At 40.1% G+C, this 14135-nt stretch overlaps 1 protein-coding gene across 13 annotated transcripts in view; it reads left to right on the top strand.

Annotated features, from left to right (window-relative positions):
• The first annotated feature begins 814 nt into the window (after positions 1 to 814).
• The window catches only part of ank2a (ankyrin 2a, neuronal), a 60687-nt gene continuing 47366 nt past the window's right edge, over positions 815 to 14135 (top strand). For 7 of the 13 annotated variants that reach the window (XM_068650799.1, XM_068650806.1, XM_068650804.1 and 4 more), the window contains exons 1-2: positions 816 to 1173; positions 11946 to 12047. In XM_068650799.1, the coding sequence (XP_068506900.1) occupies positions 1048 to 1173; positions 11946 to 12047 (228 nt within the window). In that variant the 5' untranslated portion in view covers positions 816 to 1047. Of the gene's footprint in view, positions 1174 to 9940; positions 10076 to 11945; positions 12048 to 14135 lie in introns of those variants that run through there. The other 6 variants (XM_068650800.1, XM_068650811.1, XM_068650812.1 and 3 more) reach the window with 2 other exon arrangements.

Raw genomic sequence — 14135 nt, forward strand, 5'->3', positions numbered from 1 at the left:
TAATGAGTGCAATACACTGACCTTCCCTTTGTTTATTGACAAGTAATTTTATACTAAGGGCATGTAACGTAGTAATTCCATGTGGAAGAGTCAGGGGGCAGTGTTTCACAGTTAATTAGATAAGTGACTACGGAATGACTAACTAAAACTAGTACTGTATGAAACTAAAGTTACATTGTTTACTAGTCACTCAAAGCATCATGCAGATCCAAATACATGGATGCAATTCCAATCTATACCAAGAATAATTTACTATTTTATGGTCTAGGTTGTGTGACAATGAAGATCGGTTAAAATAAACAACACCTGCAGATTTGCTCGACTCAATACCCAAGACTTACTGAATGATTGCTTTTTATTATTTTTTTCTCCCTGTCAGCCTTCATTAAATTTTGCTCAGTGAATAGGCTCTTTTTTAATTTTTATTTTTAATGTGGAAGGGACATTAAACAAGCAATTAACTTTACCTTCCATAGACACTGCAGTGGAATATATGATGGGTGGAGGCATCCTTAGCAAAACAAGAATGCGATGGGTCCTGCATTGCATTTACGTTCCATCGGTGAAACTAAAGTACACAAGCATCTCTTTCGAAAGTAACGTGTAACGCCGTCATACCAATCGAAAAGAAATTACATTCTTGCTCATATAATTGTGCAGTGTACTTCTGAAGCAAATAGAAAATGTAATATATGTTTTAAGAGAGGTGCCTGATACATATTTTGACTTGTTATAATTGCTGTGGTGGACATTTCGGTGTCACGGGATGACCCTGAATGCATCATCGATTCTGCAGCGTTTCGGTAAGCGCGTCAGATGCGCGCTCACGTGCACGCGCTCAAGCAGCATCCCGTGAATACAGGAAGCGCTCGTTACCCTTTTCAAACAACACTCGCGTTTGTCCTCCGATCACAGACGCCACGGGATGATCACCCCCCAACTGTGTGGATTCTGAGACCCATGCACTAACATCCGTCTTGGACCTGCAAAAGCACCCCTGTTATTCCTCGACTTTGACAACGTCGCTTCCAGCTGCAGCCAGACAAAATGTCAAGCAGCCCCGAAGACGCTCTCTCCAGGGGCGGTGGCTCCGACCTCAAACTCGCCTCCTCAAACAACACCTCACCGGAGGGCGGACAGCCGCTGCCGCTGCACCAGGGCCGAATACGTCAGGTGGGTGTCATTCGGTTTGTGGGACCGTTCAGCTGCACTGATGCTTGCTGGGAGCGGTGATAGGCGTTGCCGCGTCTCCTCACATTTGCGCAGCTTACCGATACCGCCACTCAGATATCCTAAGTGCATTTATTTTCCTTTATGAGGAGAACCTACGTGACAGTGGATAAAAAAATGTCTTGATGTGTGTGTGATTGTGCATCAGGGGGAGTGTTAAAGGGAACAGAATGAATTGTCAACAACACAAGGCCTGTATTGATGCTACTAGTCCCCATTAAGTCAAGATGAAACATTCGGATCCTGCATTTCTGTTTAAACAAAACCCCCATTATATAAAATGTTAACATCTAATAAGCCTGGAGAATCTGGCGTTGTCATGTGTTATGGTGATGGCAGTTGTCTGTTTTGAATGTGGATGTTTACTCCCTCTTATGTTTCTCCCTGACACTAATGTGATTCCAGTAATGGACTGTATAGTGCTAAGCATACTTTATTCCTCCATCATTGCTGGGTGGGGCCACCGAGCATACTTGGATGCAATCTAGAGACTTCAATATGAAAAACCTTGAAATATTAATTGCTATGATTTCATTCGGGCTTCCTGGTGTAGCATGCACCATAAAATTAACATTTTTATTGCCTTCTGAGCTAATAATTCCTGTAGCCACATTTGTGCTGTCTGCTTTCATCGTTACCCACCACGGTGTTTGTGTCGTTGTTTTTAAGACTTTGGTTCTAAGCTTGATGTTTTGCAGTAGTAATAGTGTGACACAATAGGAGAAAATACACACAGATTCATTGGACATGAGGGTAAATGTTTGTGCCTTTTGCCTGGCCACTGACTGTGAGTGTTGACAGCCATCATTGTTGGGCAGCCAGTGTTTTGTTTCTATTTCCATTTTAGTTATTGTTACAAGAGGGCAAGCTTTATCTGAGGAAAGTTGCGTTTTGTGTTTGTCCCATTCTGATTGTCTTAGCGTAGTGACAATTCCCCAGTAGTGTTGTTGTGCACACGGCTGGCGTTGTTGCAATCAGTCAGGAACAGATTCACACTGAGGTGTGAATGAATTTCTATCTCTTTATGTGCCTCTGTGTTTGATTGGGCAAGCAATTCAGGTTGTAATCTGTGTTTTTTGTTGCCTGCAGTCAGATAGGCTGCTCCTTCCCAGCAACCTTGAATAGGATAAGCAATAGAAAATGGATGTGGACATTTGTAGATTTTTTTATTTAACTGAGCTCACATCTTCTATTATCCAGCAATAAGATGCTTTTGCCTTTTCCAGTTGGCATAAAAGTCTGATTAGCACCTTAATGAATCATCAACTTTTCCCTTAAGCCTTGGACTTAGCATTAATTCAGCCGATATGAGGCTAAACATATGCATGTTTGGTTTGGCTCCAACACACTCATGAGCCTATTAAGGATAAGCAATATGAAAAATAAGTCTGAAGTTACAAAGATAGGTTTTGAAAACAAGGCAATAAATGTTCAGCAGGCTTTCATCAACTAAACACTAAAACTTGTAAATAGTACTCAATAAAGAAGTGAAAAATGTGGCAAAACAATTGCTCATTACCTCGCTGGTGATATTGAGACCCACGAGATGAAAAACCAACATGTTGGTTTTGATTTGGTTTTGGTTTCAATATGAAGCTGACCGTTTCCCTTTGTCTAGTTTTGTAATCACTTTATAATTCTACATAATTCTGAGCTAATATTTAATAATTTGCAGGATTTTCTATCAACTCCCATGAGCGTTCGCATAGCAACTGTTGAATTAATGACCCCAAAATTGCTGTTTGGAGTTTGTCTATTTTTGGTGTGAATGCGGTGATGTTGCAAGGTGACAAGAGTTTTGTGAGGATGCAGGTCTCAGGTGGCGGAGAAGATGAGAGTAACAATGACAAAGCCTGTAAAAGGGCAAAGCTGGTTCAATATAATGAAAGATGTCATCACTCATTGTAACAATGGTGGTCAGCAGTGTAAAGGAGAATGGTGATGTGGAAACAGTGTGTTGGTGCAAGATGTTTTTGACGAGACAACATGACCTATTTCTTCCTTGACACGACGCAAAGTTTATCTCAGAGTACATTTTTTTTTTAAAATAGCTCCTGGGCTTCTGATTATACACTATCTTCACTTCCTATCGACACCTTAAATGGTGACTTAGTATATAATTTTTCTTATTTACCGTATTTTCCGCACTATAAGGCGCACCGGATTATAAGGCGCACCTTCAATGAATGGCCCATATTAAAACTTTGTCCATATATAAGTCACACCGGATTATAAGGCGCACTGTTGGCTTTTGAGAAAATTGGAGGTTTTTAGGTGCGCCTTATAGTGCGGAAAATATGGTACTGTAATTTCTCATTGTCTCCGGCTTGCTTCCCAATTGATCCCTCCCTCAATTCTCCTACACTTCCTATACTCTTCAGCTCAGATTTTACTGCAGCCTTTTAACATTTTTTTACTACCACTCTGTCTACTCTCGCCTATATCGTCCTTCCTTTCTCCAGAGCAGTTAGTATATTGTAGGACTTTACTTTCTCTTTCAATAACTATTGCAGCATGTTTGACCACAGTACCACAACAAACCCGCACATGGATATTTGCCAAGTTGTGGCTTCTATTTAATGTACACATGTTAACATAGTTGTATTTACAGGAGCAATAAAACACCGTTAAGTAACCACGCTTACGAAGTACATCGACGGATATCCTCCAGCGCTGGAACAGATAAACATTCACTTTGTGAGCTAATTCATGAAGCTGGTTTGTTTTTAAATATTTTCTCTTTTTCAATTTTGTATGACAGCTACTAAATGAAAATCTATCATTTAAGAATGTTATGGAACAGTGCAGATTTCATATTCCATAGAGGCCAGGTGTTTTTTGACCTGCAGCAGTGGGACACATTTAGAAGTTAATTATTCATGATGGCCTTTGCATTGTTTCTCCTGCAAGTGATGAGCAGAAAGATAGCGAGGTGTGGCTCGTGATCTCAGAAGCTTCCGAAACGCTCGTCGGCTGCTTACATGATTAAAACTTCCCATCAGAACTTCAGAGCAACCTCATGTTTACCCTATTAGAAAGATGAAGTGCTCAGCTCCCCCCCCCCCCCCCCCCTCAATTTTCTTATTGCCTGCCTTCATGAACCCTGTGTAGCTGTGTTGTTTGCTGCGTCAGTGAGTATTAGGTCACACACATGCTTGACTGTTCCTGATACATTCAACTAGAGGTGAAATCATTTTATGCCTCAGTAAATATAGCAAGCTGACGCCAGATGAGATCAGCATTCAGATGGGGAATATAGTCACTCGCTTTTAACTAATTGTGCACGCAAACAGTAAGTCCGAATGGTAAATTGGAATTAACCCAGATTTCTCTTTTTTTAGTATGGCTCCATGTAAATAATATTTTAGTAGGTGTACCTAGCCTTTTACCAAAAGTCAACTGGAATAGGCTCCAGCTCACTCACTGAAAAAGATATGCCGTTATAGAAAATGGATTGATGGATATACAATTTAATTGCTGCTCAATTTTTCTTCTCATAATTTTTCTTCTTCATTGGTGATTGGGGTAAAATCAAATTAAGGTGACAGATCTTCTTGCTTTTTTTCTATCCATACAAGATCACAATGTCATTAGTAACCATAGCAATTGTCCAGTATATTCTCATTAATGACTCGGTCGACACAATCTATAGTAATTGTTAATTTCCTCCTGGGCTATAGCCTATAGGGCCTATTCTCATATTAATGGGGATGGCATACATCAAGCATACCCAAGGGACTAGTGATTTATTTCAAAGAGAAAGAGACAAAGTTGCATATTAATATAACGACTATATCGGCCCAAAGAAACCTTGTGGATATTTGTTACGCTTGTTTTGCATTGTACTAATAGTAGCATGTCATATTTAACAATAAATAACCCAGGAAGGAAATTATGGCTTTATTGATGTAAAAATCTGTGTACGTTGCATATTTTATGGTATAGATTATTTTAGACTACTCTATGCGATGGAAAAAAAAGCACTGTGAGGTCTGTGTCTTGATGTAGCAAAAGCAATCAGTTAATGTGATGCTCCGCCTGAAAGGCTGCTGGGATGCCTTGTTTACTCAACAACACTGAAGGACGTCGTGTTACTGATAATGTCATCCATCAGACGTCTCGGAAAGTGTGTCTGCATTTGTCGAAGTAGTCATGACTTGGTTGCTACAGGGTGTGGTCTTTTAGTCTAACCTATTTTCTCCAGGGGCCTCCATCCTGCTTTCCCCCCCTTCAGCCTGGTCTCCATGTTGTTTCATAGGCGTGGTCTCATGGGAGTTCATGTCCCACGTGGTATTAGATTTAATTCAGTGAGTTGGTTTCCTGGGAGAGACTGCTTGCACTCTGCATGCTTTATGGTCTTGACCTTATAAAGCTACATGAGTTCTGAAAAATGACATTTAGTAAATTATATCTGTGAATGCATGCATCCATTACTGTCTGTAAATGGGAGTGTGGCAGACATGATTTAGAGGCTTGTATTTTTGTCACTATAAATATTTACAAGAATTGCTATCATAAAAGGGCTTGGTTGTCGATTTCTAACCGTCATCGATCGCTGAATCTCGACTGGTGTGACATCATCGCTGTGAAGCCCCTCCCTCCTCTTGCAAATTGCACACAAACACTGCCACACCCTGTATGCCAACACACGCACACGTATACACAGATCATTAATGACGATAATAAATAAAAATTAATTATACTAAAATTGTCAGTCAGTCTGAGTGATCTGCAATGTTACAGTTCTAAATAAATCCATTCAACATCTACTGTATGTAATGTTACCCAAATATAAACAACTTCTTTTTGTAGCGTATTTCCCACATCAGGAGCGTGAGGTGAGTTTGCACAAATCTGCTTTTGGACAAGCCTGAAATACACAAACACTGAGACAGTTACGTATATCTTGTTCTGGAATCATGTGATGCAGGGTTTAGCTGAAGCTCACAATCAATACCCTGAGGGGAGAAAACAAACTGTGTCTGCGTATGAATTCATTGTGGGCGCGTCCATGTCTCCAGAATAGATTGTGTAATACAGTATGTTGTCTTTCTTATCTAAGGTTATGTTTCCATTAGGATGTGTGCATATACTAATGTTTTTGTATGCTGTGATGGCTACAAAAGAAATATTTACAAATAAATGCTAATAAGGTTTAAAACAAAACTTACTGTTAAATGGGACATCATTGATTCTGTCATTGTGGTTGAACCTTGGCTGGAGGTAGGACCAAGCGGTGAGTGTTGTCGTTATTCAACGGCCTTCTCCAAGTCAAATTAAGCAGTCTCGAAGCATAAACCTCCCTCCATTAAATCATGGCATGCATTGTAATGTTGTCAAATAGCCATGAGTCAGAGCTGCACCTTCATTAGCTGGAGGACACATCATAAACAACAATAATAATAATAATCTCAGAAATACTCATAATAATTGCAGCAGAGGTTTCTAGGCTATTTTAGAGTGCAGATCTTAATTGTCAACACAGCAATCTGCTTGTTTTCTCCTCACTGTGCAGGCTGCAGGTTTGTTGGAGTTCAGGTCAGAATGTTCTAAAAATAAACCCGCAAGATGCTTAAAGGCAGTTGAAGTTAGATTGTTGCTTGGTGATGGAGCACGCTTTGCATGTGTGAATGTTGTTGTGATATGTCTGTCCTTTGAGAGATTTGCAATGTTGCAATACTGCTGAAGAGCCAGATAGTGGGAAGCGGAAATAGCCAACATTAAGTGGCAGCACTGGTGTTGTAAAACATTGAATTTATAGGTGCATTTCCATTTTTAATTTTCCCCATCTATACATGATCATCAGGGGGTGGATAATAACACACCGTCTGACTTTTACATCTCAGATCTGTTGGTTTCGCATCATCATTAGAACCCTAACAATGTTCAATAATGATTGAACCTAAGAGAATCTGTTCTTTATGTGTCGCCCAACCCCCACCTCCTCCTGAAACACTCATACAGCAATCTATCGTTAGTGCACTACTATTTTAGGATCAGCTTACATGCTAATCGATCCCTTAATTGATTTTTCTCCGTGAAATGTGGCTCAGAGACGGGCGGGTGTTACAGTAACTGCTTCTGCATTTGATTAAACTTTAAATAGGTTGAATAATATAATAATTGGAAACTATGCATCACACAAATGTCACACATGAAAAGACAATCTTGAGCTGAACTGAAAGATGGAATTTGGTATGGATTCATATAAATATATTTAAAAAAATAAAATAAACGTAAGTATTAGTTTTATATATGGTTGGTTTACAATTTTGTACCTCTACTGCTTAGCTTTTTCAAGATAGTATGCTCATACCTGTGTGCATAAATTTAATGCCACCAGCAGGAGGTGCTAAAGCTGCAGCTGTTGTCTACATAACAGTTCAGACTCTTGTCAAATGCAAATGCAGCATACATCATAACAGATAATACTCGGTAATGGTGGAGTGATTCAGTATATTAGTGTCAGTCAACATTTATGACATGTATTGTTGACTGAACCTTGCGATAATAATTGGACAATTTGACGAAGACTTAACACATATGTACACTTATTCACTTGGGCGCATATGCACTCAACCTGTCAAATCGTGTTCCATCAGTGGTGTGGAGGGTGCGATGCAGATGGATCCATTTAACCACCATGTAGGGGGGAGGAGGCGAGCTCGGCATTGCAGATATCAGGAAGCCACCATTGCTTGTCTACTCTTGCCCCCATGCAGCCTGAGTGGTATGCACCAGCATCTCTGATGGCTCATAGAAAGACACTGTGTACCCAAGTTCACCCTCTGCTCCTCTCCTCTCTTCCAATTCATCTTTGATGCATTATTCCAGCATCAAAGGGATGAAATGATTGATTGCACCTAGATGACAAGCAACATGGCAAAGCATGAAAAAATACCTGTGCAATCTATGATAGAAGAATTGCTATTGCTTCTGCTTTCCTCGCAATGAGTGGCCATTTAGAGTGATTCATTTAAAGTGAGGCCTTGGAAGCTGCAGATTCAGCACACTCAATCGCCTGCAATTCACCGCAAAGATGATGGCCAAAGCAGTCACATGAATCCTAAGGGAGCATGTCAGCTATTTTTCATCTGGGAGTAGCTTCTTTGATACTACCACTAGGAGGCGTTATGATTAGGAACATTATTTAAATTCTCTAATACAGACCCATCACCAGACCTCACACTTAAGTGGTACACATGAAATGCATGAAGGCCCCCAATTATTACAGTGCTTATTTTGCTTTATTTTTGCTGATCCCATAGCTATTGCAAGTCTATTTGTGCAGCAGTGCCACACGTGAACGATGGCAAGTTTTGCATAGACAATATTTCCAGTACATTAGCATAGACCCTGCATTGAGGGCAGAATCATACTGCACATTGATGCTACAGAAATAGAAACATCTGTGATCTGTGAAGATGCCTTGTTCATATGCTTCATGAAGATGGAACAACCTTTTTATATTCAAGGCTAGAACTCATAGGCGTAAGACTGAACCATTACTTTTGATTGTGTTCAGACATTCATTTTACAAACTTGACATATTGCTGACATATTGCACAAAAACAGAAACCCCCTCAAGGCATAGTCTGCAGAAAAAAATAAAAACAAATCTTCATTTTAGATATCAAAAAGCTTTCGTGCTGCCCATGTTTTCTTTTCCGTATGAAACGGTTTCAAATGAATTTGAGTCACTGACACCTGCCCTATAATGATACCAATATTGACTTTATAAAAAGGCCATGCTCACTTGCCGTTCTGTGAGTGTGTCATTTCTATCGCAGCATACTCATTCGTCTCTAGTTATTTACAAATATACGTACAAATTTTACAGACATGTAATGCTGTTAAATTATATCACACAAAAAACAAACCTCTTAAATTTACATTGAAAATTGTGAAGGGCTCCTGTGATAGCCTTTTGCAGAAGTGTGTGAGAACTAATCCTGAATTATTTCACTGGTGGCCCCTTCTAATAAATTATTCGCATTTAACTTCTCACGCCAAGGATTTTTTATTTTTTTAATGCGTTTTTATCACAACAGTGGAGAGATTAGCTTAGGCTGCCGCTGTAGTTTGACTGTTGGCTTGCAGCAGCGTTAAACCCCTTACACACTGAACATTGTGACTCACATACAAACACACACACACAAATGCATTAAAGAACACACGTTTTAAAGCCACATCTGTTCACATGGAGGAGGGTTTTTACGTACTGTACATCTGGACTGGGTCATATGATGTGTGTGTGTGTGTGCGTGCGTGTGTGTGAGGATAAATAATTGCTGAATGGATGAGTCTTACTGTCATTATTCACCACCCCTTTTCTGTCATTATGTCCTTCCCTCATGCTTGCACACATAAATGCTTCATTTGGGCTCTGCATAAGTACGGTAGATGTGTGTGCGTGAAAATCCAGCAGCGTGATCCAGTGGGAGCATCTTCATTTTTCTACGAGAACTGTGGAGATATTAGTAAAAAAAGGATGAGAGGAGTTGAAGGGGATTTTTTGTCGGATATTCCAGTGAGGGTCATTTTGGAGACACTTAACTTCCAGGATTCTCTCAGATCCAATTTGGATTAATTTATATTAGAAAACGTTGTCTTTTCGCTTGACCTTCAAGGTCAAAATTGTTAGCAGACATTGATGAGAGACATTTTTCACAAATATTCGTTGATTTGTAGCGACAGTCAGAGTTAGGTAGTTGCAGTCATGGCCCATGCTGCTGCTCACTTGAAAAAGGCGCGAGAGCTTGAGCTTCATCCAGACTACAAGGCGCTGCAGAAAGCCAGGGAGAGGCGGCGGCGCCAACGGGAGAGAGCTGAGCGGAAGCGGAAGGTAAAACAAATCTGCTCTTGGTTAATTTTAATTGAGATAATCATGCGAAAATATCATTTTATTTCATTGGATACACATAGCTGCTGTTTGGTTTTGTTCATTTTTCTGCTGTTTGAATTTTTCCGCACCCTGGCCAAAAATGGAAATTAAATATCTCAGAAGCCTGTCATATGTTCAGATAATAATACATTTTCTTAAGTCCCCATGTTTTAAAAGCACCAAATTATTCCATTAGTTTTTTAACACAGGCATTTCCTTAAGATTTCCAAATGACTGAAACCTGACCTGAGTCATTTGTCCAGTCGTGACCTCCTGCACGCCAACATGACTTTTGACGTTCCTGAAGAGGAGTAGCACTGAAGCCCGTGCACGCTCTAGTCCAAGTCAAACCCAGCTGTCATGTACGCCACTCTGGGCGCACACAATGGAGGAAGAGACGGTCTGGAAGAGTAAAAATAACCAAGGCAGGAGACTTGACAGTTGTTATCGTGCTGACAGGGAGAGCGCATTGGTAGAGGAAGAGGAGGCTGGACTGTAGGCCTTGGCGAGAACTCAGAATCAGCCAGGGAAATGAGAGGCTAAGGGGTCTTTTGGCTGAGACGGGACAGAGTGATGGTATTACCGAACGCTGCGGAGGAGATCCAGTACGCAGCAGCAGTCGGTTGAAATTATGGACACATTTAATGGCCTGTAGGATTTATCGACCATTTGTCAGCCTAATGTCCGGAAATTGACTTGAATGGGAAGACGTGGACCTTGGGAGCTGAGCAGTGACTTTTGGACTTAATTTGCCAATCATGGGAAACGCAGCAACGTGCGTGTCTTGTAGATCAGATAAAACGCTCAAAACTACTTGGAGTGAAAAAGATTTGAGTCAACAAATCGACCTGTATCTGGCGTCTGGATCTAATGACTCACTGGTAAGAGACCAGGTGGTTTTGTTTGTGTGGGAGTGTTATTTCTTTCATTTTCATAATGGATCTTCTACATGGAGGTGGGCTTTTTCTGTGTCCTGGAACATCTCAGCGTAAGTAGGCCCCGCCTCCTGAACTGGGGGTGTGGCTTTATCCCAGATGTGACTTAGTCTGTTGTTTATATATTTTGCATAAACTGTACAATCTGTACTGAAATGATAATGCCTTTGCAAATTGATAGGACTTTCATCTCATACAACTGAAGAACCCAAATTATGTCAACTCAAAGCAATACCCGTATGAGTATATATTGATTGAACGTAAAAAATATTTAGCATGTTGCATGTATTAATGATAGCAATATTTATAAGCAGAAATATGTAATAATGATGAGAAGAAATGTGATAGCATATGAAATGTGATAAATACTGAAACAAAATTGTTCACAGGAGTAATAGTCTTAATAATACTGAAATTGGAATTTATGTAAACCTAATGTTAGACATGAACAGGTTCAAACATATAAATAATATACATTGACTTTCCAAAAATAGAGAATCATTTCGTGTCAAAACCACAACCGGTCTGGATATTTGTATCTTATGTTTCAGTGAGATAGTTGGAAGGACTCAGGTTGTCCTGCAGAGTATTTCTGGATGATCCAGAATCCGGGTCAGAGGATCCAAGTCCATCTGAACCACGTCACTCATCTCTTTCCCAGTCTAGACGATAACTAGGTCAGCATTTTTAAGGAAGGAGTAAATATATTTACATAGAAAAAAACTTACCCAGACAAACAGCCTTAGTGTCACAGCAAAATAATTTTCTAAATAATACATCATTTTAAATATATGAAAACTACTCTGATATTACATAAATGCAACAGCCCAAAAGCTATGAAAGAGTGAAAGTCAACACTCTCTAATAAGCACTTCAATGTGTTTCTCTCCCCCCAGTCGGACAGCAACACCAGTTTCCTGCGGGCTGCCAGAGCTGGAAACATCGATAAAGTCCTTGAGTTCTTGAAAAATGGAGTTGACATTAGCACCTCCAACCAGGTAAGAAATGGAAACATTCTCAACATAGTTTGTCTGACATCAAAAAATCGGGTTTTGGCACAGAGATCATGCACTTGAAACAATCTTCTTTTGCTCTTGGTTTAAGAAAAGGCTGACTGCGATTTCAGACCTATGCTGAACAGAGAGTGCCATTTAGCGAGCTCAAAACACAACTGTTTCATGAAGCATTTTGAAGCTTCATTTTCCCATCACTATTTGAAAACAAATTGAAAAGTATTTGAAAGAAATTTGAAAAAAAAAAGCAATCATCAATTTGAAATAAAATCAAGCCTACTATACATTGTGATGTGTAATCGATCCCTCATGGAGAAAATGTAAAATCATTAAATGTTTTTTAATTTATGGAGGCACCACTTGAGATTGCAAATAATTTTGCACTGCACTGGGCATTTTTTTGGACACACCAAATTACAATACAATTTTACAGTGCATAGTGGTGTTTTAAATGTTGAATATCAAAATCTAACTTTCAATAGAGCCAGTGGTGTGTCACAGTAGTTTCCTGCTCAGCCTGCTCAGCATTCACATCTAATCCAGCTACCACATTAACAAATCCTTCCCAATGCCTCTGCAACCCACCACTCTCACTCTTCCCAGCAATGTCAGCGATATTCCCCAACAGCTGGTCTTTGCTACCCCTTTGCACCCATCCTCACCCACATTCCGCATAAGAGTAAGGAAAGGGGCGGGTGCAAAATATCTTCCACCTAAAAGTCAGACACCAACATGATTTACAGTTGTCATAAAGTGGATTAAACCATTGGAGGGAGAGGTGTGTATCTCGTGTGTCAAAGCAAATAGCTGTTTCATTACACTGTTATCTCTTGATAGCAACTATTTATACTCTCGGCTCTAATTGGTTAGCTGAGAGCAAGTGGCTGGGACCCACCTCCAATTCTACTGTTTGTTGTCCCTAGCACCATGGCTGTTGTTTGTTCGCAGCATGCCCATTCATACACACTTAGACACACACACACCTACACTTAGACACACACACGTACGCACGCACACACACACACACACACTGGGACCACCGTGATCTCTGCAACAGGAGACCCTTGCCCTTCATAATAGCTGTCATGTGTCAGATGATCAAATTCAACCCCTTGTCAGGTGACCAAAAAGTGCGTGACATTATATTATTTATACCCGAGTGTGTGTGTGTGTTGTGTGTAAAGGCAAAGGCATAAGGCAATGAAAAAGCAAATCAAACGTGTCAGTATCCATAATGCTTGCTTGATAACGTTATGTTACTATTATTACGGCATTTAACAAAATTGGGATTATGCTTTATAAAACCTGTTTACTTCTTTACATTGTTATGTTTCCATCGTAAATGACCAAGTCAGTCTGCCTTAGAGAGATATCACCCCACGTGGTATTGCAAGCCGGAGCCCCGCTTACAGTGACCTTTTGAGGCCTACTGATAAAGCATTGGCTTCCCCGTGATTAGCAGCGATATTATTGTTTCCAAGGAAATGAGCAGATCCAAATTATGTCTGCGGAAAAGCACTCAATGCAATTACAGAGCCATTATCCGCAACGGTCAGCTGAGTCAGGGCATCAGCAGTCATGATATTATATAACCAAACCCTGTAATGGACTTCATGGAGCTTATTGTTCAAAGCTTATCACTGCACTTACAATATCTTCATTCTCCTCTCCAAACATGTCGCCTGCTATCTGTTATGTTAGTTCAGTGAGATCCAGGAAAGGTGGCATCATTAAATTCTCAGAGATGGTATAACGTCATACCCTTCATTTATAAGTCAATCCAAAGATCTTGGAAAGCATCAGGGAGATCAAGTGTGGCGCCAAAAGCCAAAGCTTGCCAAGTTGTTTGGAGTCAGAGATACACCTCCTGATTGGCAAAACAACAGTCCTCACAGATTTCGTGAATGAAATTTCTCGATTCATTTTTTGCCGTTCATTTCTGTCATAACAAGGAAATTTCTTATATGAGAATGTCATCTGTCATACCCACATTTCCACAATTAAAAGGCCATACTTCCTCGTTAATCCGCCCAAATGTTAAACCTCTGTTATTCTTAAACATGCATGTTGACA

Source organism: Syngnathus scovelli, chromosome 5 (assembly GCF_024217435.2).
Source record: "Syngnathus scovelli strain Florida chromosome 5, RoL_Ssco_1.2, whole genome shotgun sequence".
In the NCBI taxonomy this organism is placed as follows: domain Eukaryota; kingdom Metazoa; phylum Chordata; class Actinopteri; order Syngnathiformes; family Syngnathidae; genus Syngnathus; species Syngnathus scovelli.